At 39.1% G+C, this 15,740-nt stretch overlaps 1 protein-coding gene across 1 annotated transcript; it reads right to left on the minus strand.

Moving 5' to 3' along the window:
* Positions 1 to 1,546: 1,546 nt before the first annotated feature.
* Positions 1,547 to 2,464, minus strand: LOC139314292 (mas-related G-protein coupled receptor member H-like). Its single transcript, XM_070939877.1, has one exon. The coding sequence runs from the start codon at positions 2,462 to 2,464 to the stop codon at positions 1,547 to 1,549; it is 918 nt and encodes a 305-aa protein (XP_070795978.1).
* Positions 2,465 to 15,740: the final 13,276 nt, after the last annotated feature.

The following is a 15,740-nucleotide window of genomic DNA, read 5'->3' on the forward strand; positions in this document are numbered from 1 at the left end:
TTAAAAAGTTAAAAGAGGTTTTAAATGAATTTAAAATATGAACCCACAAAGCCCAGAATGTTTCCTTTATTTTCCAAGAGAGGCAAACTGCCTTCTGTTGTAGATGTGGGGGCAAAAGCTTTCTTAGAGATGCAAACCCAGAACCATTTAGTGATTAACATTTAAGAGCCACAGTGGTGTAGTAGTTAGAGTGCAGTACTGCAGGCTACTTCTGCTGATCACCGGCTGCCAGCAGTTTGGCAGATCAAATCTTACCAGGCTCAAGACTGACTGAGCCTTTCACCCTTCCAAGGTGGGTAAAATCAGGACCCAGATTGTTGGGGGCAAGAGGCTGACTCTGTAAACTGCTTAGAGAGGGCTGTGAAACACTATGAAGTGGTATATAAGTCTAAGTGCTATTGCAATCTAGATGTTTCCTCTTAAACTAAGCAGGCAGCTGTTGAAATTATGTCACAATAAACATAATAAAATCAGAATGCATACTTGCTGCCACCACTCCTACCAGCATCACTGCTGTCAGCACTTGTGTTCCTGCACTACTTGAAGTTTTCAAATTGTCTTTATGGACAGTTATAACATAGTTGCAGAAGAAAGATTCACTTTCTCTGGATTAAGCCACAGCCAGCGAACCATACAAATAATTTTTGTCTAAAATAGTCCCTTGCACTTTCATAAGAAAGCCAAAAAAGTTCAGAGTTCCTTCATAGTTTGTCATTAGCTTTTTAGGGAGAGTACACTGAATAAATAATGCTATTTTTTTCCCTTCCATAAAAATTATATAACATTGTTTTAGTTTCAGCTGCTTCTCTTTCTGTCCTCAGTAATACGAAACTCTATGTACAGGCAATGAAGCTATAACAAATGATTTAAATGTAATTGTCTAATACAATATATACATATATATGTAGGAAGAGAGGCCAGTTTATAGGTATTACCGCTTGAAATGTTTTCAATCTGATACTTTTCCGCTGGAATCATACAACTTTTTTCATTAAAATGTGATTTCATAAGATCTTGCTGTATCACTTGTCCTCTTTTTGATACAGTTGATTTGATGAATCCTGGTCTCGTGGAGTTACAGATATAGGATTCTCCAGATAGAGTTGAGCTAGAATTCCATCATCCTTCATCATTGGTCATATACCTGATAGAACCTAAGACATTTTGAAGGCTACATGTGTCCATCCTTGACTTGGCCTTTCTATGATGAATGCCTTGAAAAGTGTGAATGTCCACTTTGAAAATTCTCAACAATGGTCCTACTGGTTAGACACCGAAGTTCAAAGATAGAATTGAAGGCCACTCAAGTAGGGGAAGGCTGAAACTAAAGCAAGCTAATTAATCATCAGTTGGGAGATACTAGGCAATTAGGTTACTTGAAAAATGTTTTGATATTGCACAAAGATAATTGTCTGCACAAATTGTGGATTCATGCACAAATTAATCAGGATAGAGATCAGTTTCCATTAAATAAAAAAAGAAATTATGGGCTTGCTTGGAAATAAATAATTGTATCTTATGAATGACAATGATGAAATTAAAGAGTTCAGATCTTGGAACCTTCTGCCATTTCCATTTGATCACTACAATTTTCTTCCTCCTTGAAAACTCTCTGAAGCAAGTCTTTGACATTTCGCTGAGTTTTACCCTTCTGTCTCCCCACTAGATAATAGATCAGAGGGTTAATGCTGCTATTGATACAGGTACATAAGTAGCCGTAATGCATATGGTTGGGATGTATACACTTTGAAAAATACTGGATAAAATAAAAGGCATTTAGTGGAAAAGCCAAGACTAAAAAGAAGAAAAGAGTGAGCAAGACAGCTGTCAAAAGCTGCCTCCGCCTTTGGCCTTTGGATAGGAAGTAGATTTTGACAAATAATACCACACTGGAGATGGTCATAAGTGGGAGACAAAGCACAGAGTTAACGATGAACTGATACTTCAGGGAATGTTTCAGTTCATATTTATGAAAACTTGCAATTGTGAAGTAAATTAAAGAGAGGATGAAGGAAATGACCCAGATGGCAGCACACACACTAGTGAATAAATGCGCCGGCCGGTGGCATCGATACCAAATTGGGAAAAGGACCGAAACACACCTGTCGATGCTGATGACGGTCAGGAGAAATTGCCCCGTACTGTACATTAACAGCAAGCCCGTTTGGAAGAGTTCATAGGGAAAGTCACAATACAAATGTGTAAAAAGCCAGTGGATTTCGATAATCAGCTCAAAGGTGAGAAATCCAAAGTCCGCAACAGAGAGGTTGATAATATAAATGGCAAAAGTGTTCCTCTTCACGGAGGAGCCCAGCAGCCAGATCACGAGGCCGTTGCCCAACATTCCCAATACACAAAAAAGCACAGTGAGGATTGCAAAAATAATAATTCCTTCGCCTTTTTCCGGAGAACAGGTTTTATTTTCACAGTCGGCTATTGTTGGAGGGGGGGATGTCATATTCATTATGCTTCAATCTTTTTTTTTTTTTCTTTCTTCTGTGGCTTCAGATACTCCTGTTGGAACAAAAGAGAAACAGTTCCCATTAGTCTTAGTTGCTAAAACTGCATACTGCAAGGTAGTCTCTAGATTAGCAGTCCCGTCCTCACAATTAGCATGTAGGGATGCGGTTTGTATGGTTGAGATAAGGATGATGATTTGGTCTTGCTTATCTGATTAAAAAGTGTTATGTGATCATCTTGATTCATCAAAGCAGTGATCGGTCATGGAAGTCACCTTCCATCTATGGTCCCATATGGTGTGCTCATGGAAAAGGCAAGATTGTGACTTCAAATCTAAGAGTAGTAAATAGTAAGCAACATGGATTAATGAATGGGTGGGAAGGAAGGAAGGAAGGAAGGAAGGAAGGAAGGAAGGAAGGAAGGAAGGAAGGAAGGAAGGAAGGAAGGAGGGAGGGAGGGAAGGGGAGAAGGAAGGAATTTGGTTTCGGTAAATAAAAAGAGACGGAAAGTGTTAGATCGGTGCAAGACGGAAAGTGTTAGATCGGTGCACTAACGAGAGTCGTTAGTGAATTCAGCACCTTTTTATTTCCAGCAACATGTGATTGCGCTCTACCGGCTGGGCTGCCGGAGCTCGCCTTTTTAAGGAGCTCCAGGCAGACCAGCCGACCAATGACAGCAGGTTAAATCTCCCACGGTCCGGACAGTCAATCGGCAGTGAGCATGAAATCTTATGTAGATTCTAGCCAATCTGTGGCGAGCATGAAAATTTATGTAGATTCCAGCCAATCCGTACATAACAGAAAGAATGTACAAGATAAAATGAAGATCTTCTAATCTTCTGGAATTGATGTATACAGAATGATGTTAACATATGAAGAACAGTTGCAGTAATTGGGTGTGTCTAGTTTAATCTATGATCTTATCTGGTGTTCTCATGGAATATGGAAGATTGTGATTTCAAATAGTAAGCAACATGGATTAATGCATGGGAAGGAAGAAAGGAAGGGAAGGAGGGAGGGAAGGAGGGAGGGAGGGAGGAGGGAATTTCGTTAAACTAAAAGAAAGGGAAAGAATGTACAAAATAAAAATGAACATGTTCTAATCTTCTGGAGCATGCATGCAGGGAATAGGAGCAAGAAAGAGTTTATTTTATTTTACTAATAAAAATGAATCTGATAATGGATTATGAATCTGTTGCTCCATATTTAATTTTTTTTAACAATATAATTCAAAGGCTTTCCAGTTCTGTTTTTCAGGCCTCCCATTAGCTTTTAAGAACATTTTCACTGTGATTTCTAAATCACTCTAAAGTTGATCATGTTTTCACTTGTCCTTAATCATTTTATCTGCTTACTTTTTCGAACTATAAAAACTCAATCAGAATAGAGCTAGAAGGGAACTTGGAGGCCTTCGAATCCATCCCCTGCTCAAACAGAAGACCCTGTACCATTTCAGATAAGTGGCTTCCAAGTCTTTCTTAAAAACCTCCAGTGCTGAAGGACCCCCCACAACTTCTGAAGCAAGCTGTCTGTCAGCTTTGGAAGCCATATTAGGCCGGAAGCTCCAATGCTGCCACCTTCTCATGTGTGGGAAAGTAGGAGAGGGAGTTAGTAGACATAATAGCATTCTTCCTGTCAGTCAAGGTCAGGGCGATCCCGCATCTGGAGAAGGAGTGGTCAGGGGGCTGGATCGAGATGGAACGGACGTTGATTGGAGCATGTGACCGACTGGGTGGAAAAGGGGATGGTTTTGGGCAGGGGTGAAATCTAAAAATTTTTGTTACTGGTTCTGTGGGCGTGGCTTAATTAGTGGGCAGGGCTTGGTGGTAAGGTGACTGGGTGGGCGTGGTCAAGTCAATGTCACTTCTTTGCCCTTTTTTAACCTACACAACACAACACAACACAACTGGCTCGCCCACAATGTAAAAGCAGCTGTGCTAGACCCAAAATGGCCCCTGCAACAATCAGGAACCTCACACAGCCACAAAAAGCCCAAAAAACCAAGTTTCACACTTTACACACACAAAATTCCACATACAGCTTTGTGAGATTTTGTGTGTTTGTGTAGTTAGAGTGAAAAGCTACAGAAACACACTAAATCTCAGAAAGCTGCACAAATATTATTTTATTTTAATTTATTTTTATTTTTATATAAAAGCAGCTAAATTTAAAGCTTCCTAAACTTTAAATGGCTAGGTTTAAAAAAAGAACAACTAAAAAAAAAACCCAATTAACTTTTTTTTTTAAAGCTCCAAAGGGGAAAAAAACTTACCCAATAGAACAGGGGTCTCCAACCTTGGCAACTTTAAGACTTGTGGACTTCAACTCCCAGAATTCCTCAGCCAGCTTCGCTGGGAGTTGAAGTCCACAAGTCTTAAAGTTGCCAAGGCAGGAAGGCAGGCAGGCAGATAGAGCTGCTCACCGATGAGCTTGATTGCAGGCAGGGAGATTCAGTTGCTTGCTGATGCAATGGATTGCAGATATTACAGCAAGCGAAGCAAGGCAGGCGTTGTGACCAGCAGCTAAGGTAAGCAAGCTGGAGGCTGGAAGGGGGGGAGGGATTTAAAACTTCTTTTATTTTAAATGGGTCTGACGATCCAAGCTGAGTTGCCTGATTAGCAGGCAACTCAGCTGGGATCGTCAGAGCTGGGATCATCAGAGCTTGGATCGTCAAAGCCATTTAAAATTTAAAAAAAGGCTCTGATGATCGCGCGGCTCAGCTGGGCATGGGGGGCGAGGGCAAGGATTTTTGCTACCAGTTCTCCGAACTGCCCGCCGCCATCTCTACCTACTCGCCCGAGCCGGTCTGAACCGGGAGCATTTCACCCCTGGTTTTGGGAGCTTTGACTTACTGAAGGAAAACCCAGGCTTTTCAGATTCGGGTTTTCCCAGATGTGCCAGTTTGCCTATTTTAGTAAAGAGGACTTTGGAAAATGCTTGCTTCCGCATCTTTACTTGGAATCGGTTTTTTTCTGGAACACTGACACTGTCCTCACTATTAGGAAGTTTCTTCTTAATTCCAGGTTTCTCTTTAATCAGGCAGAAACTAGAAAAATACCTGTGTTATGGAACAGGACTTGCAAAATACCTACATTTTTTTTATTTGATTTATATGCCACCCTTCTCCGGAGACTCAGGGCGGCTTACAATGCGCTAAGCAATAGCCTTCATCCTTTTGTATATTTTTTTATACAAAGTCAGCTTATTGCCCCCACAACTGGGTCCTCAATTTACCTACTTTAGAAAGGATGGAAGGCTGAGTCAACCTTGAGCCTGGCGAGATTTGAACCTGCAGTAATTACAGGCAGCTGTTCTTAATAACAGGGTGCTTCAGACCACTGTACTACCAAGGCTCAGTTGGGGAAAATGTGCATGAACATCTTTAAAAAAAAAAGCATATACAGAATGTGTACATTAGCAGAAGCTCACTCAAAACATGTAAAATTCTTTGGATGATGATGTTGATGATGAAAATCATCAAGGATTGCATGGGTTAAAAAGCAATCTCAGTCTGAATATGAAATGGGGTTGATAGAATCTGAGATGGGGAAAAAGAAGACATGGCAGGAAATAATAATAAAAAAACCCTCTATACTCTCTCTGTATATTAGAAAACAAGGAAGAAATTTTTTAAAAGGTTTATCTCATCAGGTTAATTATTCCATAAAGCACCTCTATTCAGTGGAAGTATGGAAATATTACCAAGATTATGGTTGGTTTTTAAAATTTAAAATTTGATATTGATTTTAATTGAAATCTTTTAAATTATGGGCCAAACTTTATTTAATTATTTTAAATCTATTTTAACTTTTGTGTACAAATGTTTTATTTTGGCTGTTCACCGCCCTGAGTCCGAAAGGAGAAGGGCAGTATAGAAATCTGAGAAATAAAATAAATAAATAAAATAAAATAAGATGAAGAGGTAATATTCAGACTTCAATAATCAGCATCACTTCAGAGCTAACCCAAAGGAAAGATGACAGATCAATACAAACAAAAGCATATAGTTATTTTGACACATTTTGAAACATTTAGGTATTCAAAGTGGCTCCATCAAATTCTTTGGAAACAAAGATGTATATGATGAAGGGTCATAGACAGAAGAGAATTTAGTAACAAGAATTTTTTTTTCTATGAATATCTTACCTTCTCTTTGAAGAAGACCGCTAGAAAAATCTCCTTCTAGATCAATGCAAGTCCTATTCTAAATGGCAAGATTTTTCTTCCTAATCTCAGTTTTGGTATCAGAGGAGCTGTGACCACCCATTCATCTCAGAGCAGAAAATTCTACAGAATTGCTTTAGTTCAGGAGAATTGGTGCAAAAGCGACACACCCACAGCTGGAGTTGGGTGCACAAGTACGAGGAAATAAGTATATCTTTTTTTGAAATCATCCTTGCCAGCAAATGAGGAACTTTTGATAGCAAACTCTGAAAACATCATTATGAGGATGACTGTGATAATATAGGAAAGAGTAGATATATTGTCTGCCTAGCTATTAAATGTATTGCAATGATAATAGTTGCTCCATTATGAAGCAGGCCCACAATTTATAAAATTCTATGTGTCTATTTGAACCAATCTGACCTCATCTAGCTACTGTATATAAAAAAGGGTAGTTAACAGGTGAACCAACAGCAGAATTAAACCTCAGACTCCTCGGTTAACAATCTAATTAGTGTATTTAACTTGTAAAAAGGCTACAAGAGCTACCTACAACAGCTACCACGAATCACCACAATCATTCTCTCTGGTCTGTCCAGAGACGGTCTGTCCAGAATCAAATATCCTCATTTGATTCTTAAAAATGAATCTTTTCCTTGATGTTTTAATTGGGATCTTTCCCAACAATTACCCATTCTCCATAATCATAAGCCCCTATTGTAAATATCTCTGTAGCACCCATTGTTTTGAAAGTCTTCCCATAAGAAAAACACAGCATCTCTTCTTAATTGTTTTCTGGTTAAATATAATAATTCTTCAAAGTCCTTCCATCTTCCCAAGAAAATTCAGTCCATCACTCATCAATTCCATTATCTTTAAGTTTCTTGTATCCGTTCCCCTTTCAGTCTTCTCCACCAAGCTTGCAATTCTCAGACTAGGCTCTTTTTTTCACATCTGGCAGCAACTGACCAGATCCCAGTCCATCCAACTGCATGTGCCAACTTCTGTCATCTACATCTAGTGTTATCTCTGGATTGATTCCAAACTGTTGGTGAACCACCAAACTTTTTATTAAAATTTTCAGATTGATCTTGCAAGTTAAGAAGCATTTTTTTCAAAGACTTCCCGAACGGTTTTATCTCTTTTTGTAAACATTGTAAATGTGAGAGGAAGGAACTTTGACTTTACTTTGGGTGGAGAAAACACGGGGTTTTCAGATTCGGGTTTTCCCCAGATGTGCCAATATGATGTCTCTAATAAATTTGTACTTTGAGGAAGATACCTGCCTCGGAGTTTTGATTCTGTTGGGGGTGTTACTTTAAACCCTGACACACACACACACACACTCTCTCTGTCTTCTCTCTCTGTCTCTGTGTGTGTGTGTGTGTGTGTGTCTCTCTCTGTCTCTCTGTCTCTCTCACTCTCTCTGTGTCTCTGTCTGTCTGTCTGTCTGTCTGTCTGTCTGTCTCTGTCTCTGTCTCTGTCTCTGTCTCTGTCTCTGTCTCTCTCTCTCTCTCTCCATCTATCTGCAGTGCAGGATAGGATAGGACAGGATTAGGATAGGATAGGATAGAATAGGATAGGATAGGATAGGATAGGATAGGATAGGATAGGATAGGATAGGATAGGATAGGATAGGATTCAAATACTATACTGAATACTATACAATTCAAATACTGAAATACTATACTATACTATACTATACTATACTATACTATACTATACTATACTATACTATACTATACTATACTATACTATACTATACTATACTATACTATACTATACTAGTATTATTCTTTGTTGTTTGCATTTAATATAGTCCAGAACTGAGCCTCCATGGCAAAACACAAACAGTTTCACTCAAGAGCAAGAGAAGCAAATGCCCCATAAAAAACTGACCACACACACAAAAAAATGAGAGAAAATTTCCCACAATAAAATTAATTTAAGAAAAGGAATTTTCTCATCAGAAGTTGAGAAAGAGAAGGGGGGAAAAAATGAGATCAGAGTTTTTAAAAAATTAGTAAAAAATGAATCCTTGAGGTAAAATCCATTATAAGAAAATAAACAAAGTAAATAAATAAAATAAATAAAAATAAGTATAAATCAAGTTGGATAGCTTGATAGAGTGAATTCTCTCCCTGCTGACTTCCTTATGGCAAAAGTGAAAGTAATCTGGAACTCTAACGTAAACAGTAAACAAATGGGGGGGGGGGGGAAGCTACACTAAAATCCAGCAAGGATTATAGGATAAATCAGAATTCAGCCTGCTTATTAAAATATAAATCAAAAAGTAGGAAAAAAAAAAACCTTTAAAAGTGCAATTAAAACCAAGATGTGCTTAAAAAGACAAACAGCTGAGAGGAAAAGCTGAAAGATGACCAAACCCTCCAAATGCTCCTAATGGGAATTGCAATCTTCAAGATCTCTCTTCTCAAAAGGTTCATGATCATCTGATGATCGTCTTGGGTCATTCCAAGTTCTTCCCATTCAAATTTTGGGAGCAAGCCCCCAAATAGCCGGCTTTGGCAGCATAATCAGCTATTTGTCAGTGAGAGAAGAAAAATCGCCTACCGTTCAGGACGCCATTTTGGGGAAGTCTCAACTTATTTTATTTTCAATTGGAAAGATACTAGGTTGGGTCTCTGTGGGTTTTTTTTCTAGGTTTTTTTTTTTAAATTAACTACTCTCTTTTTAAAAATTAATTACTCTCTTTAGGAATAAAGTCCTTCTGCTTGTAGAATAATTCTTTGAAACTCTATTGTGTTTGGAACACTTCACATCACTGATTGGTTTGCCGGATTACATTTTAACTGGAAGGCAATGCTTATTTTTTAAGTTGTGTGTTCATTTTAATTGATATGGAGCTATGTTATCAATCACTTTATATATTACCCCTGTTAGCCAACTTCATAACTCCAACATTTATGATGGAAAAGTGTCATATATGTTTAATGAATGAGTGAACGAGAAAGCGAATTTACCATCAATCATCTTTTCACTTCGAATTGCTTTGCTTTTTCTTTGAAATTGTCCTGTCACTCTTTTACTCAACCTCAAAAACAGGAAGTAAGATTCCCCCCCCGCCAGATGTGGTAATACTTTATCTCTGTTCTCTTTATCAAATAATAAACAATGACCAGCAAAATGGGACTTTCTTGGGCTTTATCACATCACATCCATTCAAAGATGCCTTGGTAGTACAGTGGTCTAAGGCACCCTGTTATTAAGCTGGTTATTAAGACCAGCTGTCTGCAATTACTGCAGGTTCAAATCTCGCCAAGGCTCAAGGTTGACTCAGCCTTCCATCCTTTCTAAGGTAGGTAAATTGAGGACCCAGTTTGTGGGGGCAATAAGCTGACTTTGTATAAATATACAAAAGGATGAAGGCTATTGCTTAGCGCATTGTAAGCCGCCCTGAGTCTCCGGAGAAGGGCGGCATATAAATCAAATTAAAAACAAAAACAAAAACTAGAACTGAATGTGTGAAATAGCTTGTTTTGATCTCAACAGTGCTTTTTCAAGAGGCAACTGGGTTTTCTGGAGTTTTGGACTTTCTGGACTGGCCTTTTTTTTTTTTTTTACCAGAAAGTCCAGTTGCCTCTTGAAAAAGCACCTTTGGGATAACCATGACCTGGATGAATGAGAATCTCCACAGACATTTAGTTTGATGTAGTAGTTAAAGGCATGGAACCCAAGAGACTATGAGTTCTAGTCCTGCCTTTGTCATGAATCCACTTGGATGAGCAAACGACTTCCAAAAATCTTACCAAGAAAATTACATAGATTTGTCCAGGCTGTTTCTAGGAACCAAGATTGTTTGTAAGTCACCAAGGTGAAGAAGAATCTGATGACTAATAGGACAGTTCTGTGGAAATATTTACCAGGCTGTTTTGCTTCAGCAAAGGTTGCCTTTGGAAATTATGGGTGCTCCATTATTGGAGGTTTTTAAGAAGAGACTGGACAGCCACTGGTATAGAATGGTATAGAGCTGTGATGGCGAACCTATGGAACGGGTGCCACAGGTGGAACGTGGAGCCATATCTGTGGGCACGCGAGCGTTGCCCTAGCTCAGCTCCAGCGCGCATGTATGTGCCAGCCAGCTGATTTTTGGGCCTTCTGGTCCCACCGGAAGTCGGGAAACAGGCTGTTTCCCACCTCCAAAGGGCCTCCGGGGGTGTGGGGAAGGCTGTTTTTGTCCTCCCCAGGCTCCAAGAAAGCCTCTGGAGCCTCACGAGGGTGAAAAATGGGCCTACTGGGCCCACCGTGCCATTGTGTGCCAAAAGCAGGGGGAGTGGGGGAGTGTCACACGTGCATTGAATTATGGGTGTGGGCACATGCACGCGTGACCCCACTGTGCTCCCCCCAGTTTTGGCACACGATGGCAAAAAGGTTAGCCATCACTGGTATAGAGTCTCCTGCTTTAGCAGGTGGTTGGACCAGAAGCCCTTCCAACTCTACTATTCTGTTATTCTGTGAAAAGTGGACTGGGCTGAGAGAGAATGATTATCCCTTAGCCAGTTTCATGCCTACAAAGGAACTACAACTTACCATCTCCTGGTTTCTAGGCCAACATCTTAATTTTTAGGCCAAACTGCTCCTGGATATATTTCAGATAACTTTTGTTCTCTGATAGTGGTAAGAAAACAGAGAGTGAGCAATCTTTAGGAGCAGAATTAAAGATGTGTGGACTTCAACTCCAAGTCTCATTGTGGAAATGAACTGAGAATTCAACATTTTCAAAATGCTGGCTGGAGAACTCTGAGGATTGAAGTCCACATATCTTAAATCTGCTGAGGTTGAGAAACCCTACTTTATGGCTTTCCAACAAACTTGCTTTTGATTATAGGTGGATAACAAGAAAGATCATAGCCCTCAAGCCCAGATCATACAAAATCTTCCTGCTTTCCCAAGTAAATCTCCAGTGCTTCAGCAATATCTTTGCTGACCTCCATACTTTGTGCATTGGGATTACCTCACTTATAGCAAGGACCAGATGGTCCTTTAAATCACCAGACTGCATGATATGCCAGGGGGAATCACCTGAACCTGGGAGCCAATAAAGGGAAATAAGGAGATTCTGTCAGGGATTTTGGCGGGAAAAACTTGGAGCGTCTTTTGTGAGAAAGTGAGATGGCGTGATGAAGAGTTGCCTCAGGCATGGAAGGAAGTTGTATTATTTTGTTGCAGTCACAATTGCATTGGCATTTTGCATAGTTAAACTCTGTGTTGTATGAGTAGAAACTTGTTTTCTTTTGTCATATTTGACAAAGTGGATTTTTGTTTCAATCCTGACTTTCTGGCTGAGGTCTTGTCTCCCCAAAGTTTTTCTTGGGTTCCTTTCTGGATTTAGCCAGATGGAGTGGGGTGTGGCTGTCCATCCCCCACATTTTCCCAGAGGGCTAATGTGGAGGGAGAAACTAGTTTCCAGTGAAGGCGATGGCAGCAGCCATTGGACTGAATTTTCAGTTGATGGTCATTTCAGGCAGAGGTTACCTCAGAACTGAAGGACCTCATAGGAAGGGCAAGTTGAACCCTGAGGGCCCCTTCCCTAATTCCCTAATTTTCTTGGCAAAAAGGACAAACTTGAAAAAAGGATAAATCTGAAAGCAGTTCATAAGGACAACACATTATAATTGTTGATAACTTTGCTTTACAAAAGAAAATTAGAAATGAGAATCCAAAAAGGTAGATTTCTTTCATGAATTCAATTCCATCGTTTGCCTCCCTCGGATGGCTCCCGGTGAAGTCAGAAAATAGAAAATATGCAGTCACAGAAAGAAAATGAGGAATTTGTGCAATATTTCTTTCCAGATTCTGCAGGATAGTTTTCAGAAAATATGCAAAGGAAATGATTAAAGACCAGAGTATATCTTCTAAAGAGAAATAATCTAAAAATCTAACAGAAAATACTCTGGTGTCATCTCTATGAATATGACAAATTTGATATCACTTAATTGGGGGGGATCTCATTTTTCCAAATGTTAATTTGTTTTCTTTCTTTCTTTCTTTCTTTCTTTCTTTCTTTCTTTCTTTCTTTCTTTCTTTCTTTCTTTCTTTCTATCTATCTATCTATCTATTTGCATGAAACTTTCTTTAAAAAGGAGGCATTTCTAATATCTTGGTGCGGTTATTTCCAATTTTTGCTAATTCATTCATTTTATTTTTTTTTTGCCTTTCTCTTAATGATACATATTAAAACTCAGCATTTATAGTAGCACTGTAGTAGTATCAACATGCGTTGCATCAATTCACGAATAAGATTTGAGACAGCTGACTTGCATAAATGTGAAAAAATCGACATTTATCTCACCTTCTTTTACTCTTTGGAATTTTTATCCCGATGTTCAGTCAGAATTAATTTTCCTGTAAATTAAGATCAATATTCTGGACATACACTCTAGGAGGGAATAATGTTATCATAACAGGCCAATCATAAATTGAAGAGTTAATAAATCTCTAGTTGTAGAGAACTAGATACAGATCTAAAGCTGTTTTCTTTAGATTGTGTATTCTCCTATCCACTTTGCAAAAGCCCTTGTAGTAGAGAATGGGGGACTGCAGGGGTGCGAGATCGTGTCCCCGAAGGTTTCTGTCCCCTTTGCAAAAGCTTCTGGTTTGAAGAATGGGGGCCTTCAGGGGCATGAGATCATCCCCATGAAGATTCCCATCTCCTTTGCAAAAGCTTTTGGCATGGAGAATGGAAGCCTGTAGATATTGAAGAGTACTGGGCCTAAAATGGAACCTTGTGCTTCCTTCCTTCCATGTAGATGTAGTACCATAAAGGACTACTCATTGGGTACAGTTTATCAGCCAGTTACAACTCCATCTGGTGGTGATGCTGTCTATCCCACATTTTTCTAGTTTACCAAGAAGCAGGTTGTGGTCTACTTTATCGAATACCTTATTGAAATCTAACTATACTTATGTCCACATCATTTTACTGGTCTACTAATTTAGTTACTTTGTCAAAGAATGAAATGATATTGATTTGGCATTATCTCTTTTTAACAAACCTGTTCTGGCTTCTAGTTATAACTTTAACTAGATCAAATCTGGTTTTTATTATTATTATTATTATTATTATTATTATTATTATTATTATTATTATTATTATTTAATCTTTAGTGAGATTCACAGCCTTTGAGGCTGGTTAATAGCTCAGCAGCTCGAGTCCTAACCAAGGACCTAGGAACTGTTAAGGTATCGTGGGAGGATGTAAGCTGTTCCGAGTAAGGTGTTTTTTTGTAGAGTCAAAATGTTCAAGTCCGGCAAATTTAGAATTTCTAAATAGCGGGGTAGCCCTTTGGGTATTGCTCCAAGGGCTCCAATTACAATTGGGACAACACACAATTTCTTTTTCCACAGTCGCTCAACTTCAATTTGCAAGTCCTGGTACTTTGTGATTTTTTCTTGCTGCTTATCTTCAATCCGTGCATCACCAGATATTGCAATGTCAATGAACCATACTTTTTTCTTTGCAACTATTATTATGTCAGGTGTGTTGTGGACCAAGTGCCTGTCAGTCTGAATCCTAAAGTCCCAAAAGATCTTGAGTTTCTCATTCTCTAAAATTTTCTCAATCTGATGTTCCCAGTGGTTTTTGCTGTACTCAAATCCAAACTTCTGGCACAATTTCCAGTGAATGATATTATTATTATTATTATTATTATTATTATTATTATTATTATTATTATCATCATCATCATCATCATCATCATCATCATCTTTCCAATATCTCCCCAGGTATTGATATTAGTCTGTAGATCTACCCCCACCCCCCAATTTTTATGAAGATGGGAACCACATCAGCTCTTTTCCAATCCTCAGGTAGTTCCCCGGTGCTCCAGAATTTTTGAAAGTTATGGTAGAGTTGTTCTGAGATAATATCTGCCAGCTCTTTCAGAACTCTGGGATGTAATCCATCAGGTCCTGGTGATTTATATTCATCAAGATCAGACAGGCATTCTCTTACCATTTTCTTGCTTATTTTAATTTTTTTAGTTCTGACCTGACTTTTATGGCTATGTTATGATTTTGGTAAGTTGGGCTATAGTTTCTTTCTGCACGAAGGACTGGGTTCAATGTGTGTTTGCATACCAATAATAAAAGAATTCTGGTCCATTTTCCAAGCGGGGATCAGAAGAATCCCCGCTTGGGGAATAGTATTGGACGTTCTTCTTGAAAAGGTTGAATGTTTATTTGAGAGCATAAAGAAAGAGCTCAAAGGCAGACTACTTTCAAGGGTCCAGGTAGGGGGTATTTATAGGAAAAATGATTCTTCATGTGAATGTGTTGTGAAGTGTTTATCTCTTCATAAGTGTACATGATCTTATCTAAATCTTTCAGGATATCTTTCAGTATATGTGTACCTGTGGACTTCAGTATATGTGTACCTGTGGACTTTGGGACATCCTTCCTTTGTGTTCTTAAACTCCTATATCTAAAAGGATTTGTTTGGTTTACTATTATTTAAGAGGAATGGAGGCCTGTTGGTTTCAGCCTGGCTGTTAATTATCGGACTGACAAATATACGTGTTCTTTGTCAATTTGTTTCCTCCTTGTTTAAATTGATTTCCTTCCTTAGTTTCTTTCCTTCTGAGTTTGCTAAGAGCCAAGGCAGAAACCAAAGTTGAGGTCAGAAGGTCAGAAAGTCCAGTGGAGATGAGTGGTCAGGAGCAAGCTGAGGTCAGGGACATAGTCAGAATCAGAGACAAAGAAAGAGAGGGTAGGATGCCTCCAGCAATTGAGAAACACTTTGGTCATTGCATCAATCCTCTTCTACATGAACGTGCTCAGCTGCAGCTTTTTTCCTGAAGGTGGTGGTAATGAGAAGGCGGCCAAACTCCTTGGTTTGGAAGAAGCTTGTTCTTTATTTACAATTTGCACGCTCTTACAAAAGGACAGTGGCATAGCACTGTGGTACTGGTCATCTACCCCATTGTCTGACACCTGTATTGGTTGAGGGGGGCCCTGGCGGCACCAGGTATGGGGAAGCCAAAAACTCCAGGGTGCCTCAATTCTCCAGCATGTCTCCTTGGACTGGAATGTGTGGAATGATGGATAGTATAATGGTATGTAGGAAAGACTTTGGGGGACCAGGCCAAGAGACGCCAC

Source organism: Pituophis catenifer, unplaced genomic scaffold (assembly GCF_029215685.1).
Source record: "Pituophis catenifer annectens isolate HBS135680 unplaced genomic scaffold, rPitCat1.0.hap2 SCAF_3, whole genome shotgun sequence".
NCBI lineage: Eukaryota > Metazoa > Chordata > Lepidosauria > Squamata > Colubridae > Pituophis > Pituophis catenifer.